We start from the raw sequence: 18,900 nt of genomic DNA, 5'->3' as shown, positions 1-18,900 counted from the left end.
CTCAGGGCTGTTCCCTCTTCCCCATACCCAGCTTAGGTACCTGTCTGTGACTAGGTGTTGTCCGTCCTTAGAATCACAGAATTGTTAAGGTTGGAAAAGACCCTTAAGATCATTGAGTCCAACCGTTAACCCAGCACTGCCAAGCCCACCACTAAACCATGGCCCTCAGCACCACATCTCCCCGGCTTTTAAATACCTCCTTCACAGGCAACTGATTTTTTCGCTCTAGTGAGGCATAACGGTGGTCATATTGGGTTGGGGCATTGCTGGATTGACGTTGCCCTTTTGTCTCTTCATCCCAAAAGTGAAAAAGGCGGCAGCCCATGGTGTTTCTCTGCCTCTCCGTAGGAGCCGAGTTTCCTGCCCTCTGAAGCTGGCCACAATTGATGAAGCAGAAAGATATTTAAGAGGAGAGTTTCCATCTGAGCTGTCATCCTATCACCACACTTCGCTTCTAGGAGTATTTAGCACAGCCACGAATGAAGGTTAGTGTGGTATTTGTGGGTTAAGGACTCAGCTTCATTCCTGATGGGAGAGGGATGACTCCAGGTGCTTGGAAGTTCCTCCGTGTTTCATTTTCTCTAAGCGTGTGTGCTCACAGCACAGCCTGCCTGGCACCACCCTTTTTAGTTTTGCAAGAAGAAGATAGCGGGTGATTCCAGATGTGGGACCGAAGGTCCGTGTCCTGGCTCAGAGGACATTCAGCTGCCAGGCCCGTTTACTGCACCCAGCGTGGTAGCATCTGACAGCCCCGACAGAGACTGAGACACGGTGCTTGGCGCAGTACAGACCAACAGTGCCCTGGGTGACCTGCCTCTGCAAAGAAATTTTTGCAGATGTCCAATCTGAACTTCCCAAGCCACAGTTTGTGCCTGTTGTCCCTGTTGTATCTCCTGCCCCTTACCGTGAGGAGTTTGGCTCTGTCTTCTTTATGAGTCCCCTTCAAAGTAGTTGTAGGCTGCCATTAAATCCCCTCTTAGCTTCTGGCTGAACGAGCCCAGATCCATCAGCCTCTTCTTGTAGTCCATGTACAACATGTCATAACATACCCTTTCTTCAAGAAAGCCCTTTCCACTGTTGGATTGATAATTATCTTGCTGACTTCTCCTCCTGCAAATGTGGTAGTCCCAGTCCTTGCAACCAACACACAATCCAAACTCTTTTTTTTTTTAAAAAAAAAGCAAAGCAGCAATAAGGTAAAATACAAATTTCTTACATCAAAAGGAACGAAATGAGAATAACTCAATGAAATCCACTTGTGGACTTGGAAATAGGTGGGCACAGGCCCCAGATTGGTGGACATCAGCTAGAAATGCTCAGCAAAGTTGCTGGAAGGAGTGTTCTGAACTTGTTTGAATTTGTCTCACTTTGTAGTCTCGGTCAGTATAGTCCTGGCCAGCAGCTGAAATTTGGAGCAGTCACGCTCTCCCTCCCTGGCCTGCTGCACAGGGTGCAGCTCCAGTAGCATTCGTTGCGTGCAGTAGCTGTCACCCAGGATCCATTGGGTTTCCACAGCCTTTCTGAAAGATGGGAAAATTGACCCGAGAGCTACGGTGATATTTCGTGTGACAATCATACAGGTTAACAAGGGAGAGGGAATGAAGTCAGGCTGGAAAGGCAACATCATGTCATGCTTCAGTCAAATCCACAGTGGGGAGCTAGGACCTTCCAACCCCACGGTCTCTCAGTTACCAGCTACCCCTGGGAATTACTGCATTAAAAAAGGAGAATTTTCTAATCTGTCTTAAGATCAACATTTCAGATTATTTTTCATTTTGAAGTTCTGTTGTGCCTGTAAACTTTGGTTAAATGCAAACCAAGCTGCTTTCTCACATGAAGAGGTCCAGAGGGAATCCACTGTGCTCAGAGGTAAAGACAAAATGTCTGGAACCAGCCAGAAAACACTTGGGCTGTGTTCACCGAGCCAGCTGACAGCTAATATGCCTGCCTTCTTCTGGAGGGTCTAGGTCTGTTAAATATAGCAGAAAATCTTCTTGATCTCAAAAAAACTTTAGCCCATTTCTGCCTGGTTTTCATCATCTGAGCTCCAAAATCTCCCCTCTATTCCACATCTTCCACTCTCTGCAGTGGTGGAGCCTGGATTAAGCCCCATGAGAGGACCTCGGGCAACACGGGGACGGTGAGAGGGGTTCACGGAAGGAACCTGCCTGGATCCCCTGGACGCGTGAGCTCAGACTCTTTCCTCTGTAGGAGAAGCTGATTTCCTTCCGTGCAAACAAGAGTCTTGGAGGTTGCCAGACGGCTGGGTGCGGAGCCCGCAAGATTGCCTCTTCCCTCGGGGCACACTCAGTCTGCCGTCTGGCACGGCATCCGCAGCCTGGGGTAACTCAGCCGCAGATGCCGAGGGAGATGAGGTACGTGGTGCTCTCACCGCCTGTAGCCTGAGGGGTGGTCCAGCGTCAGGCAGAGCGACCCGAGGGAGCAGAAAACGAGCCAGTTGTTCTGGCACCAAACCCAGGCCAGAGCCAGGGAAACCACATTGCTGCTCTTATCAGCCTGCGGACTTATCTGGAATTTCCAATGTTTTTCTCCCAGCAAGAATTCCTGTTCTAACCTGAACCAGCAACGTGCTGTGTCATTGCCATTTCTAGTTAACTGAAACAGAGCAGCGAGATGTCCAGTTAAATAAAGCCCTGGATTTTTTCCAACGCTTTGCTTCAGAACTATGTTAAGAAGCCCTTCAGTGGGTCTGAGCTAAAAGAGGCTTGTCACAAAAATGATAATTAAGATTTATTACAAAGAAGTGAATGGCATTAGTAGGGCAATGAACGAGCATTTTGCTGGAAACTTGAAGAGTTTATAGGAGAGAAAATTGTTTGCTATGCAGAAACTGGAAGCATACTTGGAAGCAACACTCTGTCCTAAACCATGCAGCAAATGTTTAAAAATATACCTGTGTTCTGCTAAGCTCTGGTAACATCGTAGGGCTTGCCATCATCGGTGTAAACCCAGTGAAGAAGGCGTGCAAAGATGCTACAGGTGCTGCTGGAGAGCATGGTTTCATGAGATGCCTTCTGCTAGAGGGATAAAGGGTCGTGCTCAGATCCTGCCTCTGAAAACTCTACAGGAGCTGTAGGCCCTTCCTCATCTGGCAGATTTATTCCTTCTTGTTCCCAAATACTGCAGCGAAGCTGCGCTTCTGCAATTCCCGGCCGCTGTCGTGGAAGGCGGCTGGGATTCCAGCTCGAGGCGTGTGCTGCAGCGCATGATCGGGCCCTGTGGGGATTAAAACTGTGCTCTCAGGGGGAACTAATTCACTAGAAAATATTTAAATAGCATCTTTAGAAGGGCTTCGTGGCTGTAGTGGAGCCGTGTGAATTTGGGGGTTTCTTGCACAGAGCTAAGAGACCGTCGCTGTGAGCTGTTGAGAAATGAAGGCTGGTGCGTGGCTCTGGGTCTGGCACAGTCCCCAAAGTACGGAAAAATTTGGAAGTGTGATAGGGAGGGAAGATCTCATCAGGAATGACCCTGACGAAAGGAGTAAGCCTGGACTCTGCTGAAGGTTGTCGTGATTTAGGAGAGAATTCCTGCAGGCAGGGACGCTGCAGGGCAGCGCTTCAACACGGGCTTACGTCTCAAGTGAGCCTTTAAAGTTAAATGCCTGTAGAAGTGCTCTCCTGAGGAAGTTTGGATGTAGGCCTGCTCTTTCCGTGCCAGGCTGTGTCCTTTAGTGCCTGATGGCACAGGGCGGGCTGATGGTCTGCCCCGCGTCCTTTTCTCCAGTAGCTGGGACATGGACAATTTCACAAGGGGTTTGTTGGTGAAGTTCTCCGTGATCCTCATCAGCGGGTCCTACAGGTTGCTTTTCTTTCGACACTGGTAAAATCAAGTGACCAAAGAGCTGCCAACCAACGTCAAACCCATCCAAAGGTGGTTTCTCTATATCACAAGATGAACCAGCCAAGCTGTGTCACCAGCTTTGTTGTATGTGTGTTGTTTCCTACAGTGTCTGAAGCCTCAATGAGCCACTCCTTTAAGGATCTAAGCTTCCATTTGGCAAGGAAAATAAAGGAAAGTTTGTGGTCCCTGTGGTTCCAGGGCAACACAATGGAAAATACAGCTTTGAGAGTAGCTGGAAAGCAGGAGGCAAAGAACCAAAAAGTGACCAGTTGTGAGCCAGCCTCGGTCTATTGAGGTCTGAGTCACCGGTCCCAAGAGCTTGGGCTGGCCAGTTGTGATATGACGGTGAACGTTATGAGGAACACTAAATAGCATCTGAATGAGGTCTTATTTAAGTTTTAAAGCAACATATATCATGGCTGTTTCCAAGATGTAACCTTAACTCTTGGGAAAACCTGGCTTCTCCAAAGAGTGTGATTTCTCACTTTTCTTAAGTCGGAAGAGCCTTTTTTGTTGCTTTCGATTGCTCAATACAAAGCGGGGGTGGTGATGGTGTTGAAATCCATCCCATTTTCACCCTACCTTTGGCGGCAGCAGTTTTGATCTCTGATCTCTAACTGGATTTTAGAAGCTCGCGCCCTATGGCTTGCACGTTCTCACAAAGCTTGCCTCTCCCGTGGATCCAGCTGCCTAAAACCGAGGATGTTTTATAAGGGCGCAAACCAGCTCTGGAGTCAGCTTCATTCTGGGGCTCTGCTCTCAGTCTCTCAGCACGGATAAATTCAGCTGTGATGGATCAAGAGAGCCCCAAGCCTGTCCTTTCCTCTCCACCCTCTGCCTGCCCTCGCTGGCTCGGTAAGGCAAGCGGTGCAGCCACTGCACGTGGGTTTATGCCGAGCTGCGACGGCGGAGGTGCTGCCCTCTCTTTGCAGCTGCACAAAGCGGTGGAGCTCGCTGTTTCTGCAAGGCATTTAGCTTTTTGAGCCTCCCTGTCCTTGCTGGATGCCTGTAACAGACCCTGCCTGCTCTGAGGAACTGGATAAAACCAAAAGACGCTTGGGGGAGAGGTTGCTTTACCTGCTGGGCATTTAGCAGTACTCCAGTTAAGTCATCTTCAGTCATTTCCAAAAGGTCCCTGGGATTTATAAGATTTCTATTTAAACTTACAATTGATCTCCTGTTTCTAAGAACACTTGTGGACTTTAAGTACTTAAAGGCATTTCATTTTCCATCAGTGCCTCTGTCATGCAGATCCTCGAAACGCAGTGCTGGTGGCTAAAGAGCAAATACTGTTCTCATAATAGGAACTTTCCTTCCAATCCTTTTGGCCGCTGCCAACTCCTCCTCCCGTAGCCTGCGGCCATGAGACGCATCCATTTCTCATGAGCCTCTAATCGTAGTTTTGTTCCCAGCTGACAGTGTGCTGTGGGAGGGTGTTCTGTATGCAGAGAGCCATTTGGTTTCCAGGAGGAAGCTGACACTTCTCTTTCTGTTGTTTATTTTTGTATCTTTGGCTTTTTTACAGCCAGGAAAGCTTTCGAAGAGGCAGGAAACATCTTAACTGGCCATGTTACAACGGGGATGTATTTTGAAGATGATGCCTTGGCTTTGTAAGTTGTTTCTCTTTTTCTTTGGTGCGAATTCAAACCGATCTGCATTTAGCGAAAGCCAATGCCTAGAGCAAGTGTTGCTGGCCATGCAGAGTGTTTAGCAGCAGCCCCAAACAGCTACGAGTGGCTTAGTCCTGTAGAGACATAGGTCAGGTTTCAGCCAGAGAGAGATGTAGCCCTGGCTCTGCCACGGATTTACAACCTGTCCATGGTCAACTCATTTAGCCCTGGTATAATGAACTGTCATCTCCCTTCGTGCTGTTCAAGTTCACTCCAGGTATTTTTGGTCCTCCAGCTGTGCCAGCCCCCCATGCGTCTGTTGGGTTCCTCATACAAACAGGACCAAACTGGAAAGATGATACCTACCTTATAGCTAGGATCAGTGTGAGAGGTAGAAAAAACAGTTCTGGCCTTCTCTTTCCATCAGGAAGAAGTGACGAGTTGTTACTGGTCTTCCTCTTTCTGCAGTCCCTTCACCTTCTCATAAGTCTTATGAGGAGCGGCTGGGGGAGCTGGGGGGGCTCAGCCTGGAGAAGAGGAGGCTGAGGGGAGCCCTCATCGCTCTCTGCAACGGCCTGAAAGGAGGCTGGAGCCGGGGGGGTCGGTCTCTGCTCCCCAGGAACAAGCGATGGGACGAGAGGGAACGGCCTCCAGCTGCGCCAGGGCAGGTTTGGGTTGGGTATTGGGAAAAACTTCTTCCCCCAAAGGGCTGTCAGGGCCTGGCCCAGGCTGCCCAGGGCAGGGGCTGAGTCCCCATCCCTGGGGGGATTTAAACAACGGATAGATGTGGTGCTTGAGGACATGGTTTAGTGGTGGGCTTGGCAGTGCTGGGTTAACGGTTGGACTCAATGATCTTAAAGGTCTTTTCCAACCTTTAGGATTCTGTGATTCTATGATTCTATGATTCTTGTCTCCTCTTCCCTGCCCTGATGCTGGGAATGTGCCTGCTGAGGTGGGGATGGGGAAGGGGAGTGTAAGGGGATTGCTGCAAAGCCAGGGGTGTAAATGTGAGTCTTGCTCTGATGGTTGCCCCCAGTTGCCAAGAGCAGTCAAAAGAGAGGCTGCTTGTGACTGCTGGCTTTGTCCCAAGGACTCCTTGGCTAGCGGTGGAGTGGGCGTTGTGTCTGGGTGCTGGAAAATGGTTTGAAAGCCCTGAAATAAATGCTGTCTTTCCATGGAGCTGCTTTGGCGTGGAGCAGATTGCCTTTCTGCAGCACTGTGAAAGGCGTTAAACCCCTTTGGTCTCATCCAGCTTCCCGGTGGGCACTCGCATCTGGCTGCGAGGTGTTTGCAACTGCCAAGGATAGGGAAGAACCTACCTCTATCGTTTCACCAGTTAATCTTACCGTGGTTGTTTTTTTCCTTGAAAGATGTGCCCACCCGTTTCCCTCCCCTTGGCAAGAGCAAGACATTATCACCATTTCCAGACAGAGCTTTGGGGAGGTGCACCCTCTTTCTGGAGGAAGACTGCTGGAAGAATCTGGCAGCCTTCCTCCTGCAAATATGGTAAAGGCAAAGCCAAGGCTTTCTTGGTCAATTCGTGATTGAATAAGAGCATCAATTGTGGCCCTAACTTGAAGCCACATTGGAGCTAATGGGATCTGAGCACGTATCAGTCCGGGCACTTAACTGTGTCGTTAAGACTCACTCCAGCAAGGGGCAAAGTGCTTTGGATTAGACCGTGAGAGCTGCTTCAGTGCCTATAAATGCAGCTAGATCCAAGGGGAATCTTTGGCTTGTCCTGGCATCTCATTTCCATCAGGAATTACCTATCATGGCAGACTTAAAAATCCCAGAAGGTCCTTGGCCTGTTTTCCAGGTGTGGGTTTAACAGCCAGTAATGTAACAGTGAATTATTTTCATTAATTTCTTACAGAGGGAATGCATCTCTAGCGTGTCTGATGAGACGCGGGCATTTTTGTGGTATGCACGGGGAATAAAAGCGCAGATATCTTGGTAGTACATCTCTGTTAACCAAACTGTGCTCAAAGCAGCAGCCGTGGTCGGGTCTTAGAGGTGAGGCAGTGCTGGGCTTGTTGAGCGCTGAGGTGGGCAACCGCTGGGCGATAGCAGGTACCAAAGTCTCAACCAGCAGCATCAGGGAGAAAAACCTGACCCCCCAAGCTAAAAGACTTTTCTCCCCTGAGGATCTCAGCCCAGCTGATAGAAGGAAGGAAAGCAAAGGAGGGCAGGGTGATCTTACAAAGCAAGATACCAGGAGAAAAAGCCTGTGTTTTCTCGGCAATGACACATGGAAGAATCCACCTCCATCCTCCTGCTCCAGCCACGGTCTGCAGCATGCTCCTGTTTAGTTGGAATAGTTAATACAGTTTATACAGATATTCATTCTGCCAAGTTTGTCTTTTGGCTGTGATTTGTGGGTGAAGCTACTGTAGATGGTCCTTTTCTCAACTGTAAGTAGAAAGTAAACACTTACAGGAATTCCTTATGCAAGAGCCAGGCTCACTTCCCTTCTTAAGAAAAGCAAAGCCATTCTGCTAAACGCTCGAGGAGGAAATGCTTGTGGCTCCCAGGTCACCGAAAGCTGAGTCCCCTCTACCCAGAGAAAAAGGTATACAAAATACACAAAGAATGTTGTTAGCAAAACTGTTTGCTCAGCAAGCACCTGCTCAGTTGGTAACTAACGGACAAAAAAAAAAAAAGTGTTAAGGAAGAATTGCTTTGAATGAAGTCGTTATTTATTTCTCAAATACTTCGATGTCATAGATTCCTGCCAAGTATTTGTTTGCAGATGTTTTTGATTTAAATGCAAGTCTCTCATTACCCATCGAATGCCCCTGCTGTATAAATAAAAAGCTGTTGTAAGCAACAATACAACCACTTGGTACCAGTAAGATGAGAAGTGATTTCAGGGTGGACTCTAGCTATTAGATGGGGAATGTGTTGGTTTTCTGGCAGTATATAACAAACGCCCTTATCAAAGGCTGCTGCACAAGTTGATGTATTTAGACATAGGGGGCAAGAGTCCTTACCTGCTCTGAGACATGACCAACCAGAGTCCCTTTAAAACCTGTGCAAGTTTGAGAAGTTCAAAATCCCTGAATTTAAAACTTTTCTAGGGTTTTACCATTCTTAATCAATGGCAAATACAGGTTAATTTGAAAAACATCAGAGAGGAAAGTTAAGGACCTTCCTAATAGATCAGAGGATTCCCAGCCATGACCAGAAATGCAAAACTCAACTCCCTTGACTGGTGGAGCTTGGGATTCTGGGCAGAAAGGGGAAAGCTTAGCTCAGGGCCGGACTGACAAAGATAAATTTAAAAAAGCAGAGGATACTGCAAAATGAAACCGAAATGGCTCGGATAAATCCAAGAACAGTTTAGCAACAGGATTCACAACATTTGAAGGCCTCAGGGAAGTCCAAGGTCATTCATTACTGCTGCTCTTTATCAAGACATCAGTGCAGATCTGGGGTGCCGCTTCGAAATTTGCAGTGGGTGTATTATTTCCAGACAGATATTATTTCCAGTTCAGCCTATGTATGAGCTGAACATCATGGAAATGTGTTATCTGCAGTTCCCTCCACTCGCTTTGTCATTGGTGACCTAAAACACCAAACGCTGAGATTTTTAAAGCAAATTTGAACAATTCTCCATCCCATTCAGAATTGCTAAAGTAAATGTCCAAACTGAACTTGCCTGAGCAAACTGTGGAGGGAAGTGCAATGGGTTGTAACATGACTTTTCTATGAGCTGCCTTTCATTAAAAATAAGTAGTTTGTTCTGCAGTAGGCTGGGTCTGCGTTGCATCTTTCTCATATGGGGAAAAAAAAAAAAAAAGATGGACCAGATTACTTTTGAAAAAGGAATCAAAGGCTTTCCACCTCCGCATCTCCACAACCCAAAATGTCCTTACACCTCACTCACTTCCCCAGCAATTCTGGTGTCTCAGCCTTTGAAAAATTGCCAGCAGCCTTTGAAAAATAAGCTCCAGACACCCCCAAAAAAACTGTTGAGGCAGCTGACTTCCTCCGTCGCGCCCTTCCTCTGGGCCCTGACATCTGGGGCCTTCAGGACCGAAGTTCCTCAACCTTCCAGAAATTTGCTCTCCCATCTTGGTGAACCCTCTGCCCTTTCATTGCTCAGACTTCTCCTATTTTTGCTCTTTCCACCTTCTCAGCTTTTCTTTAAATACCCTTGAACCCTCTTACCAGAAGAACATTGGGGAACAAAGGATGAGCTGGCTTCTCCACCAAGGCTCTGTCTGTTGCTCTAATGTGGGGCTGGACTTCTGCCTGTGTTCACCAAGCCAAAAATCAGATCTCCTGGAGCTTATTTTGTGTAGGTTGGTGTCCCGTGGATGGAGTCTAAGACCTTCTGTTTGCCTTGGCTTGGGAGGCAGAGCAAAACGCTGGGTGGGTATTTGCACCACCTAACCTTAGGTGTGAAAATGAAAGAGAAGTGCCAGCAAATAGTTTAGACAGTTGTGTTTTGGATTTTTCTTATTATTTAGCCGCTGATGTCTTTTTCCAGAAGAAATTGCTGGGTTTGTGTGTATATATTTAGTGTCTGGTACGAGCTGGGTAAGTGCTTGTTTCAGAAGGGGACAAGGGAACACGTCAGCCCCGTCTCTCTCCATCAGATCAGGACTGTGCAGGGGCTGGAGGGGATGGGGAACGTGACCCTTTCCATGCCTGTGCCTCTTTCCCTCCCCTACATCCCCATCCCTGTTTTTCACCGTGAGGATGCCAGCTCTGCGTGCAGCAGATTTGGTGCGTGCCAAACCCCCCGGCCAGTTCTTTCATCCCTCTTTTTCAGATCCCGTAAATACGCCGTGTCTCCCCCAGCCCTCCTCCTTGCCAGGAGCGGAGGTCGGAGCGTGGAAGGCATCGCTCTGTCCAAACAGAGCGCGCAGGAGATGGTGCAGATGATCAGATATGAATTGCTGGATGTTTTTGTAAGTAAAAAAAAAAAAACAAAACCAAAAAAAAGTGTCTTTTTTCCATTGAGGTCATTTGCAGAAGCAGTGATTATAGCGTGGAGCTGTGCAAAATAAACATGTTTGCTCATTATTTCTATCATGCTGAGTTACATTTGTTTTTAAATTTTATGGCTTGGATCAGACAGTCTGGACAGAAATCTGCTGTTTGCTGTGTGGTCTCGTGGGAGTCGATGGCCTGGCTTGGGCTCATAGGCACAATGGTGGCTTTGCCTCTCGCGGGGTCTGCTCCCAGCCTCTTGCACTTGCCTTTCGGAGACCGGTTCTAGCCATAACACATGGAGCTGGGCTGAGCTGGCCTTGCTTCTGCCTTCTCTGCTCACACCCCTTCATCTCAGAGCCCACAGCTGCTCGTACAGACTTGGCTTGCGATGGGCAGGGTTGGGCGTAGACATCTCCGACGTGCACCAAGAGCCCAGCACCCACGCTTGTTTTCGAGCTGCTTGCGTTCAACGTGGACCCTACAGCCTTGCTTAGCCCCTGCATCCCTCGCGTAAGGACAGAAAGTCTAATTTTGTCCCGCTTTCTCCTCCCCGTAAACTCCAACTTCTTGTTTTGATGTCTTGCAGCCAGAAATCACTGTGCAAAATCTGCCCCGCTACTTGCAACTCAGAAAGCCCTTCCTCATCTTGTTCGGCGATGGTGACATCAGTCAGATGGAAAGCAAGGAAATGCTGAAGCTGGCAAAAGGAAGACCCCCGCAAGAGTTTGTGGCTTGCTGGTTGAACTTGTAAGTGTGTAAAAACCTCTTTTCTTCTTTCCGTTAGCTTGTTCTTAGCATTTCAGGGCAATAAAAAGCTGAGTCTGCGATTAGTGAAAACGCTGTCTAGCTGGTGATGTGATGGCTGAAGTCATCACGAGTTGGGAGAGCAAATCATTTAGCAACGATTCAGTATGCGTTCTGGGCAGCTGCAAAATTGCACGACCAAGTAAAAGTAGTAAATGTTTAATTGACTGCAGAAATCATTTTCAGTAGGGTAAAATGTTCTCAAAGATATTGCATGGTAGCTTGACCCTGGCTCTGGTGTTATTTGTATTTTTGTCACATGTGGGAGAAAAAAAGTAAATTTGCCCTCCTGGAGTGTCTTATGGTGATTTTTCCATCAGCAATTAGAAGGAAGCACAACAGGGCAATTACTGATTGTTGACTGGGAGAAAGAAGGTTTTCAGAAGAAGGGACAGCCAGAAGAAGCCCCATAAGGCAGACTTAAAAAATATTCAAGAAACAAAATGAATCCAGGAGCTAAGAAATAGGAAGTTGTAGGAGAGGGGATTTTTTTTAATCCTCCCCTCCCTAGTTGTGTTTTCAATTTTTAGCCTCTGTTTGTTTTGCCCGAGCCCACAGACACCTCACTGTCTTAATCATAATGTGCTTTGAAGTCTGGGAAGCGCCTCGCAGCGTGGGCTGAAGTTCGGCTAACGGGGAATGCACATGTTTTCAAAGAGAAGACCATTTGCTTGCCAGTAATGCACAAGAAACGAGAACCCCTGGAACTTCCCCACCTACACATCTGCCTTTGCTCTCCTTTCCTGAGAAAGCAAAAGCTGTCCTTTGTCAGAGAAAAAGGGCATTGCCACAAAAGAGGGCAGAATGTGACTGTTGGCTCGGAGAGAGTAGCACAGTCCTAGAAAGAGGACCTCATTCCCATGGCGAGAGCCAGCTCAGACCTCGAGCATCGCTCTCAGCCTGAAAATAGTGCCGGAAGGACTCAGCATCTTCGTGTGCTCGCTGTCCCTCCATCTCGATGTCCTCTTTTGGCTTGCTGTGTCACTCGGGGAAGTTACCCTTCCAGCTCCTGGGGCTGTGGGGAAGCACCCAGCAGCTACCCAGGGGCCGGACCGCCTGAGCACAGCCCTCTGCATCACCTCCTGCCTTCCCATCCCCTCGAACTTGAGCTGGGCTGGAAGGAGCTGGTAGCTCTCCCTGCAAACAGGGGTTAACCACGGTGGGCTGCAAGATCTGTCCCACTCCTGTCTCACCTGTTCTTAAAAACTTACGGTGAAGAACATTTCACACCCTCCTACAGAGTTTGCCCCAGCTCCTCCTGCTCGAGGATTTATTTACGCGTCTAATCTGCTGTCCGCTCCCTCTCCGTTGGACGCTAATGGCTTGTTTAAGGCATTGAGCTTATAAATAATGCGGCGAGCTTCGACAGCTGTCCCATAGGCCAAACTGTGTGCTTTGCTGGATGTGGCCCAAGGGCTTTGGTGCTCGCTTGGCTCTCAGTCCTGTTGTTCTGCCAAACCACTGGTGAGCAAGTTGAATCTCCTCTTCCCACCAGGAAGAAGACTCCAGTGGGACGTGGGATCCTGAAGGCGTACTTTGCCACCGTGCCTTCGCTGCCTGTTCTCGTCTGGGTGAACCTTCATGCCGGGGGTCAGGTATTCAAATTCCCACCAGAGCAGTCCATCACTGAAACGAACGTCTTGTCTTGGCTGGAGAAGTTAAAAGCAGGACTGGAGATTCCCAGCAGTAAGTGGATCCGCGTTTGTAACATTCCTAAGCACGCACTGTTAGCTCTGATCTGTTTATGAGAAGATGCTACGTGCAATAGATTGTCCGTCCTGGAATTTAATGATGGAAAAACTAGCTATGCCATTTTGGAGAAGTACAAATAGTCCAGCCAGAAGAGAATACCCGCACTCACGAGTTTGCTTCAGGACTGTTTAATGTTCAGAGCCAAGCGTGAATAGTTCTGAATCGACATTTCTTCCCCGCGATAATCCCCAAACCTGGCTGTGCTCTCCGGTTCTTGCGAACAGACCTTCTTAAACACAGCTTGCTCATGAAAAATCTCCTGACTCCCAGCTGTCAGCATAAGAAATAGCTGCTCTTTAGGCTTTTTCCAGCACTTTTTTGGGTGGGAGAGGATAAGGAAGCTGGCGCTTTGCTGTGGTCTTTGGGTCCATAAAGGGTTGGCTTGTACCGTGAAGGTTTTCACTGCATCCCTCCTGCCTTGATCAGCCCGCTGAAGCTTTGGAGGAAGGCAGCAGAGATGTGCCTTCCTCATGTGTTGTGAGGAATGTGCCACAGGGATCTCGGGAATTGCCGGCTGCCAGCCTGCTCCAGGCTCCGGAAAGGTGATGGGGTTGACTCCGCCTGATCCTTGTGAATTTTAAAATGAGCCTTTCAAAGCAGTTGTTTCCAAGAGCCTGGTGAGGTAGGGTGTGTAGGCTCTCACTGGAGCTGAAGACACCATTTCTCACCCACACAGAACCCTGTGAGCCAGCCGTCCTCCCACACTGCTTTCCATCGCCACTGCTAAAGGCGCGGGGCTGTCATTTAGGTCTCTGGATAGGGACCTTAGCTTCGGGGGTGTCAGAGGGATGGGCTGTGCCAGCCATCGCAGCCTCCTTCCCCAAGCTTTTAAGTGCTATGAACCATGCGATCGGTCTTAAAAGCATAAATTAATGAGCATCCTTGTGTAATGGGACCGCTTCCTCCCCGCGTAGACAGCAGTCTCCCCGCACCGCTAATGGTGTGACAGTAATGCGCAGTCATTAACACGCTAAAACATCCCCCCGCTGGCGGGCAGGCACCCAGTGTGACCTTTGCAGTGGGGGTGTCTGAGGACAGAGGGACCCCCATAGCCTTTGGGGAGCCTTGGCCAGCTCCCGTAAATATTAATGCCCACTTGGCTGGTTTAATTTGGCTGGCGTTATTAGTTTTGGAGGAAAGAGGGTGATCTTTAAGAAACGATCTTTAATTTTGCTTGCACTAGAAAAGCAAAAAAAGCCATAATTCCTTTGAAAAGGAAATGTCCGTGGAGTGGGACTGCGTAACTCTTCACTTACTAACGTGGGGCTGTGTTCGCTTCTCAGGTACCTTGTCTGAAGAAGACTGGAAGCCGCCTCTCCCTGCGTACGACTTCCTCCAGATGATGGAGACGGCCATGCCCGAGCTCGCCCTCCACACGTCCCACCGCCGCGGGGACACGTCGGAGCGGCGCCCGCCCGAAAGCCCGGGAGGGGACACTGCTGTCCGGGAGGAGCCGTCCCAGGAGACCAAGGCAGAGAAAGTCGGGTCCCCTGGGAGGGACCTGCGGGGGACAGCCCCGAGGCTGGCGGCAAGGGAGAAGCAGGGCAAGAGACACAGCGAGCTCTGAGAGCTGCGGAAGATGTGGGACGGTACCCAGAAAACCCTCTCAACTTCCCAGCCCTCCGTGAGCCTTTACACCAAGGAGAGAAGTGCTTTTAGCTGTAAATTAATGGTGAAGGGATAAAACAACCCCCTAAGGCTCAGTGTGAGTTCCCTGCTGCAGTGTGCTGGTCGTTCTGCAGTGGCTGTGGTTTCTGATGCCAGAAACGTGTCCGTACCCCCCACACCTTGGCATTCCAACTGTTGGGATTGCATTTCACAGCCAGGGAGGTTGCTGCGAGGGAGCTCAGCCCGCTCCGTAGCTGGGGGAGAGCCGGGGGTGAGCTCACTGCGCGCTGGAGGCTCGCCCGCACCACGAACTACGCTGGAAAAGTCAGATCAGCGCAACCTCACTCTGTAGTTTCTATATGTCTCACATAGGCGCTTTTTGTTGCCCCCGAGCAGGAAGGGCTGAGTGATTCCAGGATAAAAAGCACATTTCTCTCCCCCACAGTTGCAGTAGCAGCTCTCTTGATGTGTGTTGGCCAGCCCTGCTCTCCAAAAGCGATTACCTCCGCACTGTAACTATGTGGAGCTGGGAGGCCAAGCATGCCACCCTCTCCAGGGCTGCTTAAACTGGCACCCGGTTGTGTTTACACCTGGCTTGTGAAGGGAATTCATGAGCGTGTTCATCCTTGCGGGTAACAGGAGTATCTGGTTAAAGCAGTTTTATTACAAAGGCCAGACCTCAGGTCATCACAACAGCCATGAATAGCCGGGACGAAAATTTTCCAGCAAATCCCAAGGGCAGGCAGGTTGGAAGATGGCTTTGCTCAATGCTGGCATTTTCTTGGTTACAAGCCTGGGGGGTTATTTGCAGCCTCGATTTTTCTTTGCTCTCAGTGACAGCAGCGAGGTCGGTGCTTTCTGAGCTGGGGACGGAGCAGGGAGCGAGGTCTGCAGAAAGACCGGCGCTTTGGGAACGAGGGGAGAGAGACGAAGGCAAAGGCTGGCAGTGCTGGGAACAGGCTATCCAGATGTAGGATGGAGCTGCTTCACATCTGTATCTAGATGGGGAGATGCAGGGCCTGGGGAAGGGGCTTTCCAGCCTCTGGTCATCTCCTAGGGACAGCAAAAGGTCTGTCATTCCTTGCTGGAGGACCTGAGCCTGCAGAACATCAGATCCTCCTCCTCACGGCTCTGAAGTTACTGGGGAGGGGAAAAATGATGGTAAGGAACTGCTGAGAGCATTGCAAAGTCTCTATTTCTCATCCTGCAAGCAGCCCACATGACTGGGAGTATTTTGAAATGCCTAGAAATAGACCATTAGTCCTGGGCTCTCCTTGAAGCCCTTAATTGAAACGGACCATTTTTGGGCTTAATGACAGGCTTGGAGCCAAAATGTATGTATTTAAAGTAATAAACTGTAGCATGCAGATCAGAGCCTGCCATGCAGCTGAGTATTCCCAAGGGAAGGAGTAGGTCGGGGCACGAACAGATCCTCGGTGAATTCCCGTCATTCCTCTGCTGGATAATGTCGTTACGCTGCGCGCAACAAGCCGTACGGCGGTCGTTTCCCATCCGATCCCTGACGCTACCGCTGTTACCGCATCGCTCTCCCACTTGGTGGAGGTGAAGTGCGATATTCGGCTTTGTCATGGATGTCTTCAATAAATTCTATCTCGAGTACAGTCGATCTGCACCCATCGTGGGCGCAGCGTGGGGGGTGGTGGCCTGGCCTGGGGTGGATGCACCCTTACGGGGACGCTCCCCCAGGCTGCCCAGCCCTGCAGCAGAAGGAGCCCTTCCTTCAGCAGGGTTTGCAAGGCGAGGAGCCTTGCCGCATCCCCGCTCTTCTTGGCCACCCGTCCTTTTTTCAGTCGCGGCCCTTCTCCTGTGCAGCATCGGGGCAGGAGCTTGTCACTAGGGGTCAGTGCCACATCTCGGTTATGGCTGCAAAAATTACTGCCTCGCCGAGCGCTGCTTAATGAATGCCGGAGCATTGCAACCAAAGTGATGGGAGGCTGGGAATGGCTATCTGGTGGGGTCCTGTGGGGATGCTGGTGGCTGAGGGGCTGTTTGCTCCCGGGGCAGTGGCTGTAGCAAGCCCGGAGGGCTGGGGAGTCTCAGCTCTGCAGGCTTCAGCCCCCACATCACCAGTGGGATCCATCAGCCCTAGCCTCCTGGCTGGGCTTGGGGGTGCCAGGAGCCCCGAGCCAAGCCCAGCGGGTCCCTGTGGTGACCTGGGGAAGGGACGTGCTTGTCCGTGTCCTGCTGCTGCTAGCGTCAAACTGGGTCGGCAGCTGTGTTTGCTGGAGCCGCTGACTGTGAGCACGGGTGCGGGTCAGGGTCCTGGACCACATCAGGGTGCACGGGCCTGGCTTTGAGTTTTATTGTTTGTTTGTTTGTTTTTTTAAATACAAAATGTCTTTTTCATTGCGTAGCACAGGCAGGCACTTAGGGAAATCTATCGAGGCATATATGTGCCAGGATCTGTATGTATAGGGAGAAAATGTTCGGGCTGTTGGGGACAGTTTGATTGTGGTCTGCATCCCACAGCATGCTCGCTTGCTGGAGGAACCGCTCCTGCACCAGGTTGTTTTTAATAGCTACGGCTCTGGGGACAGAGCAGAAATATTCAGCGGGTGTTTGTGGCCTTGAGTGAGGAGCGAGTCGGAGGAAGGAGGGCTCTGGAGCTGCGAGGGACGGAGCGCATCCCGCCCGGCTGGAGGAGCGGGATGCTGGCCTGCACGCACCGCTTGGCAAAGAAGTGGATGGCAGCCAGCGATCGCCGGGGGACCGAGTGCGCATCTCCCACTTCTCGGCGCCTCAGCACATACTGGTGCTGAGGTGAGGCAAGTTCACAATGAGTACTGATGTTATCAGCCCCTTTTTTCAACCATTTAACACCAAAAGACGTGTCTGTTTGGGTAAACCACAGATCTCTCTCCCTGGATGACACGAGTGAGGCGTACGCTGAGCTGAAGAACTGATAGATTTCCTGACCGATACAGTGTTGACTTTTTACAGCTTCAGACCAAACTCTTCTTTTGATGGTACTTATATTTGCATGTACTTCATGCACTTTGAGAGCCTTTCGGGGGTGTTTAAATGTCAGTGGTTGATCAGAAGATAAAATGATGATACACACACACGAAAAAAAAGGATTATATTCTTGTCCTGGAGAGCAAAACAAATTAAATTATTGTCCGAAACAATAGGAAATTCTCCATGCACTGTGGTCTGACTGGTCTTTCACCATCCTCAATGAGGCCTGCGGAGCCATCACCATCAGTGAGGAGGGAGGAAGGCTTGCTGTGAGGGAACATTAAGGGTGCACGTTGTGTTTTCCGTGTTTAAAGAGCTTTTAGAGGAATGGTTACGGAGGTGCCCGCTGCATGGCTGGGCCGAGGGGTGGTGGACTGAACAGCACGAAAGCCCCAGGGACCCGGCTGCGGGACGGAGGCTCCCATGCTGTCAGCCGCCCTCGGGCGTTCGGTGCCAGCTAACTCAGGAGCCGGCACGTTCCCACTTGCTCCCACTGACATCTCTGCTGGGTGCTCTCCAAACCATCGGACATCGGGAAGCAATCACAGCGTTTCTCCCATTTTTTCAGCCCTTTGAGGAAAACGAGGATGGTGAAAGATGAATTTTCCAAATCGGCTGTTCTCAGCCCATCCTGGACCACTGATGGCCACAGTCCCTCCTGCTAAGCCTCACTCGGTGGCCAGGCTCTCGTCTGGCTCTGCCATAGGGATACAGCTGCAGGACAGCGGAAGAGAAGGCTGGAGCAGGGAGGAGGTGGAAGAGGACATTGCCCTCAGGAGGGAGATGCTGCAAGGCAGGAGCGGGGGCACGGGAAGGACACGTCTGCCTGCGTGCAGGCAGCTGCCGCGCCAGCGATTCCTGGCAGCGCTGCCAGGATGTGAAGCAGGACGCAGAGCTGGTGGGCTGGCTTGTGTCCCTTGGGCTAATCGGTGCCTGGTGCTGCGTGGGAACGGGGGGTCTGGCAGGGCTGGGGGCCGGTAGGGACCAGTCACTCCATCCCATCCGGCAGTTCAGCCTGGCAGAGATGCTTTCCCTGCCACCACCCAGCAGGGCAGGTTTCTCTCCAGCACGGCTTGGCTGTGATCCCTGCCATGGGGCACCGTCCCCTGCCGTGGGGCCCTGCCAGCAGTGACGGAGCTGCGGGCAGGGTTGTTTGCCCGGCGTTGCTGGGTGAGGCTGCTCTCCTGCCGAGGCTTTCTCGAATTGCCTTGGGCAGGCGGATGGCCAGACCTCAGCCCACCGTTGAGGCCATCCAGTTTTTCAAGGGTGATGCAAACCATCCTGGTACCCTGGGGTACCAGGGGGATGGGAGAGAGGTCCCGTGGCTCGGCAGGGTCTGGGG

The 18,900-nt window shown here is 50.5% G+C and overlaps 1 protein-coding gene across 1 annotated transcript in view; it reads left to right on the top strand.

Annotated features, from left to right (window-relative positions):
• TXNDC16 (thioredoxin domain containing 16) overlaps positions 1 to 14,989 on the top strand; it is a 41,334-nt gene extending 26,345 nt beyond the window's left edge. Inside the window, exons 15-20 of the mRNA XM_082317278.1 lie at positions 349 to 485; positions 5,387 to 5,471; positions 10,252 to 10,390; positions 11,002 to 11,162; positions 12,715 to 12,905; positions 14,255 to 14,989. Of these exons, the coding sequence (XP_082173404.1) occupies positions 349 to 485; positions 5,387 to 5,471; positions 10,252 to 10,390; positions 11,002 to 11,162; positions 12,715 to 12,905; positions 14,255 to 14,538 (997 nt within the window). The 3' untranslated portion in view covers positions 14,539 to 14,989. The remainder of the gene's footprint in view (positions 1 to 348; positions 486 to 5,386; positions 5,472 to 10,251; positions 10,391 to 11,001; positions 11,163 to 12,714; positions 12,906 to 14,254) is intronic.
• Positions 14,990 to 18,900: the final 3,911 nt, after the last annotated feature.

The sequence above is a fragment of the Platalea leucorodia genome (assembly GCF_965183815.1).
Source record: "Platalea leucorodia genome assembly, chromosome: 7".
NCBI lineage: Eukaryota > Metazoa > Chordata > Aves > Pelecaniformes > Threskiornithidae > Platalea > Platalea leucorodia.
Note: the sequence above shows the minus strand (reverse complement) of the source record. Positions and strands in the feature narration are given on the sequence as shown.